General features: G+C 37.7%; 1 protein-coding gene across 1 annotated transcript; it reads right to left on the bottom strand.

Moving 5' to 3' along the window:
* Window positions 1–8,807: 8,807 nt before the first annotated feature.
* LOC130088495 (taste receptor type 1 member 3-like) lies at window positions 8,808–16,737 on the bottom strand. Its single transcript, XM_056255277.1, has 9 exons — window positions 16,524–16,737; window positions 15,776–15,976; window positions 15,379–15,679; window positions 14,378–14,734; window positions 12,964–13,380; window positions 12,664–12,867; window positions 12,206–12,326; window positions 9,791–10,161; window positions 8,808–9,509 (listed from the first exon to the last, which is right to left on the bottom strand). Exons 1-9 carry the CDS (start codon window positions 16,526–16,528, stop codon window positions 8,943–8,945), a joined length of 2,544 nt encoding a protein of 847 aa, XP_056111252.1. The 5' UTR covers window positions 16,529–16,737; the 3' UTR covers window positions 8,808–8,942.
* Window positions 16,738–17,671: the final 934 nt, after the last annotated feature.

Genomic DNA, 17,671 nt, shown 5'->3' on the forward strand with positions numbered 1-17,671 from the left:
CTTATCATCTGATCGTGGTTGTATCTCTCTATTAGTGTTACTCGATCTTAGTGCTGCATTTGACACCATTGACCACAACATTCTTTTAAATAGACTAGAAAACTATGTTGGGATTAGTGGAATTGCATTAGCATGGTTTAAATCATACTTAACTGACCGTTATCAGTTTGTAGCAGTAAATGAAGAGATGTCTTATCGATCACAAGTTTAGTATGGCGTACCACAAGGCTCAGTACTAGGACCGCTGCTGTTCACTCTGTACATGCTACCATTAGGAGATATCATTAGGAAACATGGAGTTAGCTTTCACTGTTAAGCCGATGATACTCAGCTGTATATTTCTTCAAAACCCAACGAAACTTACCAATTCACAAAATTAACGGAATGCATAGCTGATATAAAAAATTGGATGACTAGTAATTTCCTACTACTAAATTCTGAAAAGACAGAGATTCTAATTATTGGACAAAAAACTTCCACACGTAATAACCCAGAATACTGTCTAACACTTAATGGCTGCTCTGTCAAGTCTTCGTCGTCGGTTAGGAACCTGGGTGTGCTATTTGATACCAACCTTTCTTTTGAAAGCCACGTGTCTAGTATCTGTAAAACTGCATTTTTCCATCTTAAAAATATATCTAAATTACGCCATATGCTCTCATTGGGAAATGCGGAACCTCAAGGTTCATGACCTCAAGGCTAGATTATTGTAATGCTCTACTGGGTGGTTGCCCTGCACGCTTAATAAACAAACTACAGCTAGTTCAAAACGCCGCAGCTCGAGTTCTTACCAGAACCAGGAAATATGACCATATTAGCCCGGTTCTGTCAACACTGCATTGGCTCCCTATTAAACATCGTATAAATTTTAAAATATTGTTGATTACCTACAACAATTACCAGTAGCCTATTCCATGCTTCTAAAATCAACAATTAAAATATAATGAAATAATAATAATAATTAAAATGTTGATTTTTTTTTTTTAATTAAAGACTACAAATCAGATATTTCCTGTCTTTGATGCTGATTGGTCAATAGCATTCCTTTCAAAGTACTTCGAATATGAAACTTATATGAACTTCTGGTTTAAAGGGTTAAAAACTCCTAGTTGTTGTGTCCAAAAGCACCCTTTGACTATATTAACAATATAACATGACCTCAAGCACCTTATTGCTGAAATAATGCCCAATCTGTCATAATATAGTAGTCAAGTCAAGTCATCTTCATTTATATAGCGCGTTTAACAATGAATTGTTTCAAAGCAGCTTTACAGAGATAAACATATAATTTAAGGTTATAATGTTACTTCCAGCTAAAGTTAACTTTGATTGATTCACCTCCGTCGAAATGATCAGACTTTAAACGCGAACCTGTGATTAACGCTGACGGCGTTCACATGCTCATTCAGAATTCTATAGTTATGTGCTTTTTAAAATATGTGCGCAGGTTTGTAATTCATACAACCCAGCCTAAACAAACTACTTTTCTTGCCTATAAATTTTGATACAGAATTTTGTTTTATTTTATCACTTCGGGGTACGCGAGCCGGAATTCACAGCGCTTTATCTGTAGAGTGGGAAAGGGATCCTCCATAGGGAGAGGATAGTGGATACTTCAGCACTGCATTGTCATCGGGTCCAGGCGAATCTCCTTCGTCAGATCTGGACACGGCCTGGATCCGGCAGGCTGCGGGAAAACCTCGGGATAAACAAAGACACTAATATTAGCGTAGATGCCATTCTTCTTATGATGTAGCGAGTACATCAAGATTTAAGGGAAGTGTTCCCAGTTCCGGCTGACCTAATCTATGCAGCCTAACATTGAATTTATAGAAGTCTATAATGTATTATGCTAGGTCAAAGAGATGTGTTTTTAGTCTAGCTTTGAACTGACAGAGTGTGTCTGCTTCCCGGACAATGGTAGGAAGACTGTTCCAAAGTTTTGGTGCTAAATAGGAAAAGGATCTACCGCCAGCAGTCGATTTAGATATTCTAGGTATTATCAACTGGCCGGAATTTTGAGATCGCAATAGACGTGAAGGACTATAATGCGTTAAGAGCTCGCTCAAGTACTGCGGAGCTAAACCATTTAGTGCTTTGTAGGTAATCAACAATATTTTAAAATTTATACGATGTTTAATAGGGAGCCAATGCAGTGTTGACAGAACCGGGCTAATATGGTCATATTTCCTGGTTCTGGTAAGAACTCGAGCTGCGGCGTTTTGAACTAGCTGTAGTTTGTTTATTAAGCGTGCAGGGCAACCACCCAGTAGAGCATTACAATAATCTAGCCTTGAGGTCATGAACCTTGAGGTTCCGCATTTCCCAATGAGAGCATATGGCGTAATTTAGATATATTTTTAAGATGGAAAAATGCAGTTTTACAGATACTAGACACGTGGCTTTCAAAAGAAAGGTTGGTATCAAATAGCACACCCAGGTTCCTAACCGACGACGAAGACTTGACAGAGCAGCCATTAAGTGTTAGACAGTATTCTGGGTTATTACGTGTGGAAGTTTTTTGTCCAATAATTAGAATCTCTGTCTTTTCAGAATTTAGTAGTAGGAAATTACTAGTCATCCAATTTTTTATATCAGCTATGCATTCCGTTAATTTTGTGAATTGGTAAGTTTCGTTGGGTTTTGAAGAAATATACAGCTGAGTATCATCGGCTTAACAGTGAAAGCTAACTCCATGTTTCCTAATGATATCTCCTAATGGTAGCATGTACAGAGTGAACAGCAGCGGTCCTAGTACTGAGCCTTGTGGTACGCCATACTGAACTTGTGATCGATAAGACATCTCTTCATTTACTGCTACAAACTGATAACGGTCAGTTAAGTATGATTTAAACCATGCTAATGCAATTCCACTAATCCCAACATAGTTTTCTAGTCTATTTAAAAGAATGTTGTGGTCAATGGTGTCAAATGCAGCACTAAGATCGAGTAACACTAATAGAGAGATACAACCACGATCGGATGATAAGAGCAAATCATTTGTGACTCTAATGAGAGCGGTCTCAGTGCTATGGTACGGTCTAAATCCGGACTGAAAATCCTCGCAGATATCATTTCTTTCTAGAAAGGAACATAGTTGTGAAGATACTGCTTTTTCTAATATCTTTGACAGAAAAGGCAGATTCGAGATCGGCCTGTAATTGACTAATTCTGTAGGATCAAGTTGTGGTTTTTTTAACAAGCGGTTTTATCATAGCCAGTTTAAAGGTTTTTGGTACGTATCCTAGAGACAAAGATGAATTAATGATATTAAGAAGAGGATATATGACCTCTGGAAACATCTCTTTCAGTAGCTTAGTCGGTATAGGATCTAACATACAAGTTGTCGATTTAGATGAATTAACGAGTTTGCAGAATTCTTCCTCTCCTATAGCAACAAATAAATCAAATTTTTCCTCAGGGAGACTACAATGCACTTCCTGATGCGATACTGTGGTAGACGGTTGCATAGTTATAATTTTGTCCCTGATATTATCAATCTTATAAGTGAAGAAGTTCATAAAGTCATCACTGCCGTGTTGCTTTGACACTTCTGAGCTTGAAGCTTTCTTTTTCGTTAGTTTAGCCACTGTTTCAAATAAATACCTAGGATTATGTTTATTTTCTTCTAATAGGTTTGAAAAATAAGCAGATCTAGCAGCTTTTAAAGCCTCTCTGTAAGCAATTGAGCTCTCTTTCCACGAAATCCGAAATACCTCTAGTTTAGTTTTCTTCCAGTTGCGCTCCATTTTTCTGGCTGCTCTCTTTAGGGCCTGAGTGTGCTCGCTGTACCACGGCGTTGGACTATTTTCTTTAATCTTCTTTAAGCGCAACGGAGCAACTGCGTCTAAAGTGCTGGAAAAGAGAGAGTTAAACGTTTCTGTTGCAATATCGAGTTCTTCTAAGCTATCTGGGATGCTGAGATGATGAAACTGATTAGGAAGATTATTGATAAAGCCATCTTTAGTGGCAGAAGTTATAGGTCTAACGTATTTATAACACGGAGTCGGCTTTGCAGCCTTGGCTAAATGTAATTTACATGAGACTAGATAATGATCTGAGATGTCATCGCTCTGCTGCAGAATTTCAACGGCATCAACATCTATTCCATGTGATAATATTAGATCTAGAGTATGATTACGACAATGAGTAGGTCCTGACACGTGTTGTCTAACTCCAATTGAGTTTACAATGTCTTTAAATGCCAATCCCAAAGCATCTTTTTCATTATCTACATGTATATTAAAATCACCAACAATTAGTACTTTATCTGCAGCCAATACTAAATCTGATAGAAAGTCCGCAAATTCTTTGATAAAATCTTTATGGTCCCCTGGTGGCCTGTACACAGTAGCCAGCAGAATTCTCAAATGTGATTTATCGTTTACACTATATATTTTTACATTAAGCACCAATACTTCAAAAGAAGTATATTTAAAGCTACATTTCTTAGTGGTTTTGAAAATATTACTATAAATTACAGCAACACCTCCCCCTTTGCCTTTCAGACGAGGTTCATTTTTATAACTGTAATCTTGTGGGGTTGACTCATTTAAAATAATGTAATCGTTTGGTTTTAGCCAGGTTTCTGTCAAACACAGCATATCAAGATTATAATCTGAAATCATATCATTAACTATAAGAGATTTTGAAGTAAGGGATCGAATATTCAGCAACCCAAGCTTTATCATTTGCTCATCTGTATTATATCTGTTTTTTATTTGTTGAACATCAATAAAAAGTTTAACCTGACGTTTTTTGGATTTCCAAATTCGGGGAACAGACACAGTCTCTATATGATGATATCTAGGTGAAAGAGGCTCTATGTGATGGGATTTATCTGACCTTGGTGAAATCATAATAGTAATAGTAATTGAGAAGTCTCCAAAAGTCTCCAAAATAGATTGCAAAATAGATTGCTAAAATGACCTGATGTCTGATAAAAGTTTAAAACAATACCTGGAAATTGTTGTTTTGCCAAACTTTTATTGCCGTCACTCTTAAATAGAAACATGGGAAAAACAAAAGCATGTGACCACTTATTTAAAACAAAACAAAGAATTTAATACTAGGGAAAAATATATAATATATATTTTGATTTATTCAAATATACTGTAAACATGACAGACATGAGGGCATTGTGGGAGTTCTATGATCTAACTGACTCACTAACTTTGGCTAAATTCTGCCCTCTTCTGTTTATTATTAGGAACTGTTCATCAAATGACAATTCTGTAATTATTTACTCACCCTCATGTCATTCCAAACTCTTAACATTTGTTCCATTGAACAGCATACGGGTTAGAGTAAATAATGTTAGAATAAACGATTTAGGTATAATCTAGCTAGATGGCTATTAAGCATGTTTGATTGCAGCTGAAAACGAATTGTAGCCATTCAAATCCATTCATTCAACCTTTTTATTAGAAGACCAGAGAGTGTCTTAAAGCTCCAACTCCCCAAGGTCTGAATCTGAACAACAGCCGAGTCAACCCTGCTGACTACGCCAAATGTGGCGTTTAGAAATAGATGGAGAAATGTTTACTGACTACGCCACCCCGGAGCCTATGTCCGGGGAGAAACCCTTAACAATTGAGCGAAGCTCACAGGTTCGTTTACGGCTGAGTCCGGTATCAGACATGGGTCGGATAAAAGACAACTTTATTTGAAACAGTCAAACTCTGCTTAACACACAAACACCTTACCAAATCACAGAAACCATAAAACACAACATTACCACATAAGAATTGTAGGTCTATAGATATATAAAAAAGTAACTCACATCAAAATAGGAAATATATAGAACACAATATCAATTCATTGAAAACCAAACAAACAAAGACAATAACAAAACCCTACAGAAACGACTTATAACAGCTAGGTGACTGATTGTCTATTGTAAGCTGTTCAAGGCAAACTGTTCAAGGCTTTGAGTAGAATTGGTTACTCACGACAGTTACGATAGGGGGCAAAGGTACCACGCCACAGGCCCCAAACCAACGGTACAGCTGATAATGCACACGTCAAACGCTGCAGATATAGAATTAATAAAAAAATAAAAAAGAATGAGCCATCGTGGTGCAACGGACGACACGCGAGCCGCCCCAAACGAGTAGATCCTCCAGTCCAATCCAGCAGGGGATCGCACACTCAGCTCCCAGGAACGAAAAAAAGAATCGCCGTAACAGTTTGATATCCAACCAATGGTGTAGACGAAGCAGACATGCAAAGATAAGTATCTAACCAACTGTTTGAATAAAGCCGCCTTTCCACTGCACACGACAAACGACAGCCGTCGGACCGGAAGTCATTCATCTTCAATGGAGAGTCGCACGGGAGCTGTGGGAGGCTTATCATATGCGTATGCGGAAAATTCGGATCCGACTTGAGCTTTGGATCCCTTGAAATATCTGAACTTCTGCGAATAGACCATATGCGACCGGCCGACCGGATGTGATGTATTCTAATCAAAACTATGAGTGCGAGGCTAGAATTACCAATATTTGAACTCTGTAATGTTATTCTGTAAACGCTATTTCTGTAAAATGTCGGTTATTAATAATTATGTTAGAAAAAATATTTTATAATTATTAAATCAATATTTATTTTGATTAGCTCTATAAAATCTACTATGTTTTTATTGTAGATGTATTGATGGTAATTTGTTTTGTGTGGATATATTCATGCATGCAATTGATTAAAATCATAAATTTTACCATTGTGAATAGCCGATGGTAACAGTTGCTTCACGACCAATTTCAAGGTTCCTTGAGACTGACACTAGGGGGCGCGATGCGACAATCGCATGTGAATGCCGTGTGCAGTGGAAAGGCTGATTAAGACCCGAAGCCCACCACAACATCCTTTGCACGCTAAACCTTAAATGTGATACAGCACACAAAACATAGATTTAACCAGCAAGGCCACTAATGATGATACAGTTAGCTCATACTCAAAACATACCTGTTGCTTGGCGACTCATATAGCAACTTAACAACTAAACTCTCCAAAACCCTTTCACGAGTTCACACTTACGAATGATCAGTGAGTAAACGGTTATGCGTATTTGGCGTGCTGTCCGGGGGGAGGACGCCGAACTGGGCCCGAACCCAGAGTACTCCCCCCGTAGCTCTGGTTAGGAAGATAACCAGGCAAGTGTGAGGAGATGGGGTGGAGGAATGTTGAAAACTGTCGAGGAATATGGATGACTCGACTGCGTATATTTATAGGCCTTACTCATGCTGATTGAGTGGACGTGTTGATTACTGATTGCTGACAGCTGGTTGGAATGACTTGATTGTTTGATCATTAGAATGTGTTCCTTCCGAACCTTGTAAATAAAGCATCATTTAAAATACTGGGTGTACATATAACATTGTTTATAATAGAAAATAAATTATGTGTATCATTATTTATAATACAGAGAATATAAAATAATATGTTGTATATACGTTAAAAGTACATGTAAAACATTTATCGTCAAGTTTGTAACATTAAACATTTGATTCATTGAGATGATTTACAATGATTTAATTTGCCCAGAAACGCGACAGCAACGGGTCATAAATAATCCGGACATGCACACAGCCTCTTTGGCGAGTAGCAATCAATTCGTCAAATCCAAAGGCCTTTCAAAAAATGAAATATGAATTTTTAAAAACGATTGAGGAGTTTATGGATGAATGTCTGAACAAAGATGAAGAAGAGGACAACGAAAAAGACGAATATTCGACGGTGAACGCGATGTGACGTCTGATTTTCCCTCAAGACTTACGTGAGTGACTAAAATGCATCGTTTCTAACACAACACAGCAGTATGTATAAAATTATACAATATTTATGCTGCTGTGTTGTGTTCCAACTGAACCATCACCACATTATTAGGATTGTCCTTTGGTAATACCATGGTACTACTTTTTGGAGTAGGTAAATAGCTACCTTACCGTAACAATATATTAGGTAACTTAATCGTTCAGTTCCAGAATGTATATATTCATGTTCCATGTTATCTCAATAATTTACGTTCCTATAACGTTACCATAGTCGTAGCCTACCACCGTTTTTGTTTACTATACATTTTTCTACACAGACAACCATAAACTGCCCCCCCCCCCCCCCCCATAACAGCAATGTTTTAACATTTATATTTATGAATTAATTACAATTATTTTAATCTGACACAATGATGCTAATTAATCAAGAAGAGAACGTAGCCTACGACTAGTCAAGGCAAAGCTATAATCAAAAATATCCCATTTTTAAATAATGCTAACGTTACTTAGTTTTGACATACAGCTTTATTTTATTAGTTATTAAGCTATCACAGCCTCTGATAACAGTTAAATATGTTGAGGTAAATAAAGGCTTATTACCTTGTACTGTTATCACTCTTCAGGTGGTTTTATTTGACATGTCTTTCTCCCCTTTGGACAAAGTTGTAGCAACTCTCTCTAAGGAAAAACGATCTACAGAGGGCGCTGTTTCTCACAAACACTAGACCAATGAAAGGAAGAGACTTTCGTTTCGGATTTATTTATTTATTTATTGTTTTTAATTAAAATTAAGCATTTGAAAGGATAATTTGTCATACAAGAAATCCCTAATAATCCGAACTATTTGACATGATCATGTTCCATTTATTTTATTAAAAGTCATTGCATTGTAGAATTGAATTTCCAGTATTATATATATATATATAAACACATATATAAAATAAAACATAATGCTAATATTATAGCAGATGACTGTGTACTGCTTACCAGATAAGTTAAAATATTGATTGACGTTGAAATGTTTTAAGTGAGGACTAAGAAAGAAAGGGGTCATAAGGATCATTATACAAAAATATTTGACCACAAACTACAGCGATTGACCAATCGTAATCAGGTATACCATAGAGCCCAATAATAATAATAATATTAATAATAATTTAGCAATTGTTTTTAGCTTTCTTCAGGTGGTGCTGGTGGGACCCCTTCTAAAAACGTACGAAAGTGATCGTCTGTGTTGAGTTCTGGGTGTTTGACCAACAGGTGGCATTTAGGGAAAAAATAGGCTGCTACCAGCCCAATGTTACTAAGTAAACTTACTCCTAATTGAGCAATAGTCTTTTCTTTATCACTTAGACTTGTGTAGATGGGGATGAACATCACCCACATTACACAGTAAATCAAGGATGAGATGGTGACATCTCTGGCCAGGTTATACTGTCCTGGCGGCTTTAGAGCCATGAAGGTGGACATAAATGACATAAGTGCCAGAAGAACATTGAATCCGAGCATCAAGCCGAAGTTTAACATGGGCTCCACTGGGCAACGCAAAAAAGTTTTCACATAGTTCACCTCCAAACTGGCCACGTATTGGGTCAGGGAGGGACCTTCTCGGGCGTACCAACCGCACAGTCCCGCTTGGAGCCCGCAACATCCCAGAATCACAAACCAGCTTCCTCGTCCTTGTAGGTTCTCCAGGTGATCGGGAGACTTTTCAGGGAACTCTGTGATGCACACAATCTGGTAAGTAAAAGATGGCATTAGATTGTTATAGTGTTTTTTGTGTGCATTTCTTGTTGTAATACAGTGTTTCTATTTGGTTTTATTTCAGGACTCAGATGTTACACTGAACCTCAAGTGATGACTTATCACACAATTGTGCATTGTGAAGTACAGATGAAGTACATTTAAATTGTGTCAATATTGCAATTACATGTTATTGCATAATTTTTTTATTATTTATTTAATTTTATTAAATGAAAATGGCTTTTAATTTTTTTTTTTTTTTTTTAAAAGATCACCTGAAGGGAAATGGTCAGAATGACAGAGAGAGCCACAGTGGGAAAAAAGGCGTTTAGTGGCTGCTGCAGACGGCACACGACATCTCCCGGCTGACCCAGGAACAGCACCAGGCTTATACATTCTCCCGCTAGGCTCAACAGAGCAAGGCCACTCAACGGTCCACCTGCAGTTTTCACCAGTGGAGTTCCTCTGTGCTTGAAAAATACAACCCCTACCAATACATGTAATGCTAGCACCAAAATTCCTCCCAGAATGAGTCCAATTGACTCATAGTTGCTCCAGGCCAGGTAAGTATAGATGGGATAGACACAGCTTGTGCTTCGTAGGGTGGACCACTGGCCATTGGGACATGGTCTACACTGGATGTCATCTTCAAATGAAAAGAGAAGGCAGAATAAGGTCAGTCAACATCTAATGACAAAGCGCTCATGCATGCATTTTCTATTCGCTACAGGCGTGTTAGATAAAGCAAGTATGTTCAGAGCAAATATTAACAGCCCTATTAGGATTGTTTAGAATGACTTGAAAACAGGGTCAGAAATTAATGGGCTAGGGGCAAAAATGCATTAAGGGAATAAGCTACATTTAGTTCCTGTTTTTTAATTGTATAATTTATGTAGGATATTTAAAATTGCACTAATCTCATAACATTATGGGATTATTCCACATTTTAACAGAATAAAGCAGCGTTGAATAGAGTTGGGTCCGAGTCCACCTTTGTCGAGTCCGAGTCAAGTCCAAGTCCTTAACAGTCGAGTCCGAGTCCAAGTCCGAGTCCAAAGAGGGCCGAGTCGGACTTGAGTCCGAGTCCTTAACATCCGAGTCCGAGTCGAGTCCGGCCGAGTCCTCAAAGATTTAAATGATTTGAAATTGACCTTTCACAAAGACCCGCCCCTCTTAGTTACTGTTGCTACGTCCGATAAGCCATTCCGCTCTCACTTCACATGTTCTCACACAGTGAAAAATATATTGCGGAGCAAAGAGGACACTGACAATGCGCCAACATACAAGACAGAGCAGCCTACTTTTGGTATGAAATAAAAGTTAAATTATTTTAATAATAAAAAAATAAAAAAAATAATTATGAAATTCAAAAAATAAATACTGTTTTGTGGTTCTTTAATGTGTAGGCCTTAGTTCAAGCAGCACATTAACTGAAAATCTCTTCTAGTTATAGCACGAATTAAACATGAATGAAAATCAAACTGCAAAAAGAAATCAATACACACCATTTTTCAAGTTCAAGTCCACTAACTTTAATCTACTAACTGGTTTGGTTTGTTTGTCGGACAAAAATGGCGGAGTTATGAAGAAGATGCTGGAAAAGCAAAGAATGTGCAGGAGCTGGAGGATTTTTCCTCATGAACAACCATTATAAAAACAAAAACAAAAAAAACACACACAAAAAAACAGTTGTGGATCATTCAGGTAATGACACACAATATAAAAATCAAGTAATTTGTCTTGTATTTTGTGTTTGTATTTTGTCTTGTGGACTAGGCTATTAAACATTGTTATGTGAAAAAGCTTTTTCAGTGCAGTACTAAATAGAAACAATGTTTTTATGATCCTTTCTTATAAATAAATAAAAATGACATTTTGGAGATTCTGAAAGGTGTATGTAAACTAAAGTGTAAATGTAACAAAAATCATAAAACTATTAGACACCAAAATGTTGCTATGGTTACTATGTCAATCATCGCAATTTCATGACTCACATGACTAAAATTTTGCGGATTCACTCCCACATTTAAATGCATTTATCACTCTTTATAATTTACTGTGTGAACGTAACCACTGGTCCTCTAGAAGCACGAAAAACAAAACTATTATTTAGTTTGTCAATAGCGCTCCCTTTATGCCATCACTTACTTACCGCGTTCTGCACTCTCCCTAAAACTCTCGTCATAAACACTGAATCCGCACTGCACAGTGAATCTCTCATTTATATCGCGTCTAGACTTTGTTGATTATGAGGGGATTTGCGAAAGGATAAAGCTTGTGCTGATTCTGAACATACATTTTGAGCGAATTCTCCGCATGTTGACTAAAACGCCTCTGATTTGCCACTGTGTTCATGCGCTTAATATACATGTCTGTGATTGGCTACAATGCTCAACGCGGAAACAACACAAGTAGTTTCGTTTCGTTTTTGAATAATATTGTGTCCTCCAGTGCCCGGACTCGACTGGACTCGGACATTTTTCCGAGTCTAAAATGTCCGAGTCCGTGTCAAGTCCGAGTACAAATTCATCCAAGTGCGTGACAAGTCCGAGTTCATTAAAAATTGGACTCGAGTCCGGACTCGAATCCGAGTCCGAGGACCCCAACTCTAGCATTGAACATCCTTAAAAATGTGGGCAAATATTGGCCCTTAATGGAAAAGTTCATTTCAGACCCTAGTAGTCGCGCACCTGTGCTGTTTAGGAACGTTCCCTCCTTACAGTCAATGCAGTCGAAACAGCAGGAGTGAAAGCCTTTAACTCTGCGCACTTGTCCTATCCCACAGTCTGAGGAGCAAGTGGACATTGGCACCTGTTACAGAGACCATTTGTCAAGAGGTGCAGGCTCTGTGATGTATACTAGAACCAGTCACAAGTTTGGACACACCTACTCATTCTCTATTATTACAATTTTACATATTTTAGAATAATGGTTAAAATAACAGTAAAATGTTTCAAAAACATTTTAAAGAAATTAATATATAAGTATTATATATATTAATAATACTTAATTATGTATTATTAGTCTACAAAACTATAATTGTAAGCATTTAAGATCATGAGACAGTGTGTAGAAACTATTTACTGGTAGTAAAACAAGTTATATGAAGCAATTTAAATTACAATACAAGCATTTGTCCCATTCGTACCTTTCCGTTTTTCGTGTGCCATTTTATATCTTCTTCATCAATTGTGAGGTTCTGATAAAAGTATCCAATTCCATCAAAGCTCACAGTGGTGCCATTAAAGATCCATTGCATAACATCGTAGCCAAAGTTTGGATTACCCTCTTTATCAAACTTAAAATGGACTCCATCTAGATCTACAGAAACTTTTTGTAGTTTCTTTAACAGCTGTAGGAAAGATCATATACTGTTCTATTAGTACACCCTTAATCTTGTAGGCTAAAACAAGCAGATTTACTGAAAGAAATGCTTGTGTGTGATTACCTGCCATGGATAAACTTTGTCAGTCTTGGGATTTAGAGCACAGCGGGTGGCATTACATCCAAGCAAGTCATGCAGCGCGTATGCAACACAGTAGATGGCAGTATACACACTGAAAACTGTCCGCTGCACAAGTTTTACCTCTACCATGCTCACGTTGGCTTGGTTTAGGGAGCTGCAGCTTGGGCAAGGGTTGTCCAGAGGGGAGATTTCTGTATCAGGCTCCTGGGGGATTTGTGTCTCCTCCATTTTTTTGAAGAGCTCACGGATATAGGGAGTGAAGAGGTCAATAGGTTTGGTGATGTCTGCAAACGCCAGCACTGTGCCTATTGAATTGATGCCGGGCAGGGTGGATACACCATCGTTCAGAGACCATGCAGTGCTTGCCACCCAAACGGCTGTTATGTTTCGTTTGATTACCTGGTCAGATAGTGATGACAAGAACATTTAGAATCACCAAAACGTGTATGCTTATTGAGAATATAAAGAAGTGAATAAAAAAAGAGAACAAGAATTACATATTAATATTTTTTCCTGAAGCCCACTTATAATATTTTCGGGACCTATATAGTTTCATAATTTTGTTTTGTGACCATGTTCTACTCTCTTTTTGAGCCTTACATTTAAACAGGCTGCTTCTTAAGGGGATGTTCACACAGAATGCATCTTTGCATTCCTCTGCACTGCTTTTCATGATTTTAAACATGCCCTAGATGAATGTTCTCGCATCTCGTGACACAGCGTTCTAAAAACGGCAGTGCTCAATTTAGTTTAAACATGCCTCAAGAAAGACCTTGCATTTTATTCCCATTCCACTGTCCTGCATCTTACATTCTTAAATAGAAAACATGTTATTTGAACAACCCCTAAATGTTTATGTAAACGTCCTCTTACCATGCGAAATGAGTAACAGCCTCGCACTTAATTTACATTTATTAATTTAGCAGATACTTTTATCCGAAAGGATTAACAAATGAGCAAGCAATTTGTTATAAAAGTGTTATAAATTTTGTAGTGCACAATGCGAGTTTCAAAGTAAGTGCCCTTGTTTATGGTTGTGGTAAGCAGTGTTTTAGCTGTTTCTTGAAAGTTGTGATGTGAGGTTTGTTTCACCAAAGAGGAAGAACAACTTTGTGCTTCTTTGTGAAGGGATAGCAATAAAAAAGCCTCCATTAAATTGTAGCCAGCAGTTGTGCTTGGTGTCATGTTAATGTATTTGGGAATCCAACAATTTTGGAACGAGGCTCTTTTGCAACTTATTGAACTAATTGAATGGTCTTTTTTGGTTTGGCCAGAAAGTTTACAGTTCTGAATCAACAGTATAATTTTATAGTATTGCAAACTCCTGTACTTCAAAAGATCAACTAAAAAAATCACAATATGGCCCTTTTAAAGTTGCAAAAAATTGTTTTTTTACCTCTATGAAGAAGTCTCTGGTTGGCTTGGGGAGAGAGAAAACAACCACCACTCCCACTTTGACGTCCACAATACGATTGAGAATCTCTTTTATCATTGGCTTTGGATCACTGTATACAGGAATCAAACCCTGATATGCCACACAGATGGACTCCTTATTGGCCATGCTGGAAAACTGCTGCTGACCCTTCTGTCCGTATTCATCGTCACTACCTATTACTGACACCCAGTTCCACCCAAACTCTTTCAGAAGCTGCACCATGGCCTCAACCTGCCAGCGGTCACTGGGAACTGTGCGCATGAAGGACGGGAAGGTCTCTTTGTCACTGAACATGTCGCTGGTGGCACCATAGCTAATCTAAGATTGGGCAATTAGAGATAAATTAAAACAGGAATTACAATAAAGAAAAAAACAAGAAGAGCATCACAGATTGAGTATGAAAATGCTAGTTAAGAGTTTTGCTTACAAAAACAATTCCAACAATATATCAGGTACAAGTACATGCATTATATTTGTTACAAATGCATATTTTTTTTCCCAAAAATGAATTATTTTTACCTAACACTTTACAAAAGCATTAGCTAACATAAACTAACAATGAGCAATATTTTTTTAAAGCATTTATTCATCTTTGTAATGTTAGTAAAAATCTAATTCTTCATAGTTTGTTCATGTTAGTTTACAGTGCATCAACAAATGTTAACAAATACAACTTTGGATTTTAAAAATGTTTTAGTAAATATTGAAATTACAATTGACTATGAATAATAAATGTGGTAGAAGTATTGTTTATTGTTATTTCATGTTAAAGAATATATTTAACTAATGTTAACAAATGAAACCTTTTTGTAAAGTGTTACCCTTTTTGCAGTATTTTTGTTTTTCATTGTATATGGTAAGGTATTTTTTTCTGTAGCATTTAAAAAAAAAAATCTGTTAGAACTAATTTTTTTTTATGAAATTTTACGTTTCATCCTCTAACACTTTTAATGGGAACTCACCAATGGCATAAAAAAAAACCCAATCAGCTTGCCAATGATCGGGACCAACTCAGAGTTGCTTGGGCCTATGATAGCTATAACACGAGTCTTGTAGTCAGTGTAGTTACAGGCGATGTCCACTTCCTCTGTTGATTCCTTTGTGAGAAGCTGGAGGACAGGCCTTATAACAACGGCTGGTTGCATGCATGTGTCGTAACTCTCAAATCCTAGTGTGATTCCAGGTAGAAGATCCTTTATAGAGTTGATCAAATCCACAGAGAACTTCATCACCAATGAAAGAGACAGACCAAAGGTGCTTATACTGTCAAAACAGAAGGATTAAAGGTGATTTCAGGGAGCAAAGCTTTTAAACATTTTGTAGACTACATGGTCAATATGGCTTCCTCAAAGGTTTTACCTGTTGCACTCAATATCGTCAGGCTTCACCCGTTGGCTCAGTTCGCTTGTGAGTTCGTTTATGGGGAAAAGTCCTCCTATCAGAATATCTCCAGGGGATTTGAAAAGATTTGTTGAGATGTTCTCAAACCATGATGGATTCTTGCTGAGTCCAGACCCCAGAATGCCACAGAGCACCAGAAGTGTCCACTCCTTAGCCATTCTGGAGGGTAAACAATTGAAGCATGAAGATATATATCATTGAAATCAACATGACATCATGACTTTGCGTAAACATACACGCCACTTTCAAGTCAAGTGGCGTGTTATCTATACGCATTTTGAAATATCCGCGTGTATGTCCACGCCGAAATCTTTTGCGTGTATGTCTACGCCATTAAATGTCCGAGTGATTCCGCGTGTATGTCTACGCCGTTAAATGTCCGAGCGAAACGAAGCAAAATCTATATCTACAACATCTGTGGAGCGATATTTCTTTTCCTAGGATGGTAGGAGAAGACTCATAAATGGTATTAACCCCAGTGACGGGTAGGTTTAGGGACGGGGTTGGGGTAGGTCATATATTTATATATGCATAATACAGTAATATAACGTTAAGTCAAAGGCGTTGATAAACACGCTGAAAAGCGATTATGCGTGTTGATAGCACGCCAAAAATGGAAATACGAATTGGCGTGTCATACATACGCCATTTCATGAGATCAGTCTGCATTGAAATTGATAAATGAAAGTGAAATAGCTGGACTGACCTCATTGGAAGTATTGCTTAGGCTCTTCTTGTTTAGATGTGTTGTGATTCTCTCAGTGGCGAGAGATTATGATTGTAAGATGGTCAACTGACAACACGTGAGTGAGTAATATGCACCACCCCATACTTCTGTGATCAGCTTGCAGGTGCTTTGCCTGCAAGGGTCAAAATCAAGGTTCATTCCGGCTTCACTTGGAAATGTTCTGGTCTCACCTCAACGTTCAAGTACGTTTCAAATGACATTGGTAATTCGCAGAGTAAAAAGTATTTTGTGAAGTATAAGGGGTTGTTCACACAGGTTGTTCACTCTGTGCTATTTTGTTAATAGCTGGTCCTTTCCAGTTGAATTTCATCTCATTGTTTTTTTCAGCACTGTGTTTTTAGGACACTATCAAGTTAAACTTAAAAAAAACTTGCTTTTTGCTTGCTTATTTTGCTGTCTTGCTGCTTTTTATTGTTTCTTATGCATTGGGTAGAAAGTTATTATTTGTGTACTTAAAGGCAGGGTAGGCAGGTTTTTTCTAAAACATTTTTTTACCAAATTTGTTTAAACTGTCTTTATATACCAATACATATTTAAAATGTAAGTACTCTGAAAAGAAGAGTATAAAATTTGAGTGTCTGTAGTCCTCTCAGGGCTGCAATAAACACAGCTATTCCATTCGGAACGAATGCAATGATTGGCTGGGCGACTGTCACTCTCCCTCGCTACCATGGCTACCACCCCTGTGTCACGGTGTGGGTTTTGTGTCTTGTTCTTGTCTGTCATGTGTTTCCCAGTTATTGTATATTTGGTTCAGTCCTGTTACCAGGTTTCCCGCTCCTCGTTTGTGTTCATGTATACCACCTGTTTTCTTAGTTGATTTGCTCCAGCTGTGTCTTGTTTCACTTATCTGTTCCTCTGTATTTAAGCCCTATGTTTTAGTCCAGTCGGTGTGAGTTCTTGATTTAGTGTGACTTTGTAATGTTGTTTGTTCTGTTTCTGAGTCCTGATCCATAGTCTGAGTCTTTGTCAAAGTTTAAGTCTATTTCGAAAAACACTGCTGCACTTGGATCCTGCTTCCTGCTCTGCATCATTACACCCTGCTGCTACAGGAGCCGCCCACATGCGCGCACTCGGTTGACTCGCTCGTTACCGAATCAAACTCA

This window comes from Rhinichthys klamathensis, unplaced genomic scaffold (genome assembly GCF_029890125.1).
Source record: "Rhinichthys klamathensis goyatoka isolate OS25496 unplaced genomic scaffold, OSU_Roscu_1.1 h1tg000120l_1, whole genome shotgun sequence".
Classification (NCBI taxonomy): domain Eukaryota; kingdom Metazoa; phylum Chordata; class Actinopteri; order Cypriniformes; family Leuciscidae; genus Rhinichthys; species Rhinichthys klamathensis.

What these genes read in the sequence shown, in the direction of transcription:
- LOC130088495 (XM_056255277.1), bottom strand. An exon ending in AACGTTCCTAAACAGCACAG is followed by an intron (nt 10,162 to 12,205) that starts GTGCGCGACTAC and finishes TTTCATTTGAAG; the next exon opens with ATGACATCCAGTGTAGACCA. An exon ending in TTCTGACCATTTCCCTTCAG is followed by an intron (nt 9,510 to 9,790) that starts GTGATCTTTTAA and finishes TTTACTTACCAG; the next exon opens with ATTGTGTGCATCACAGAGTT.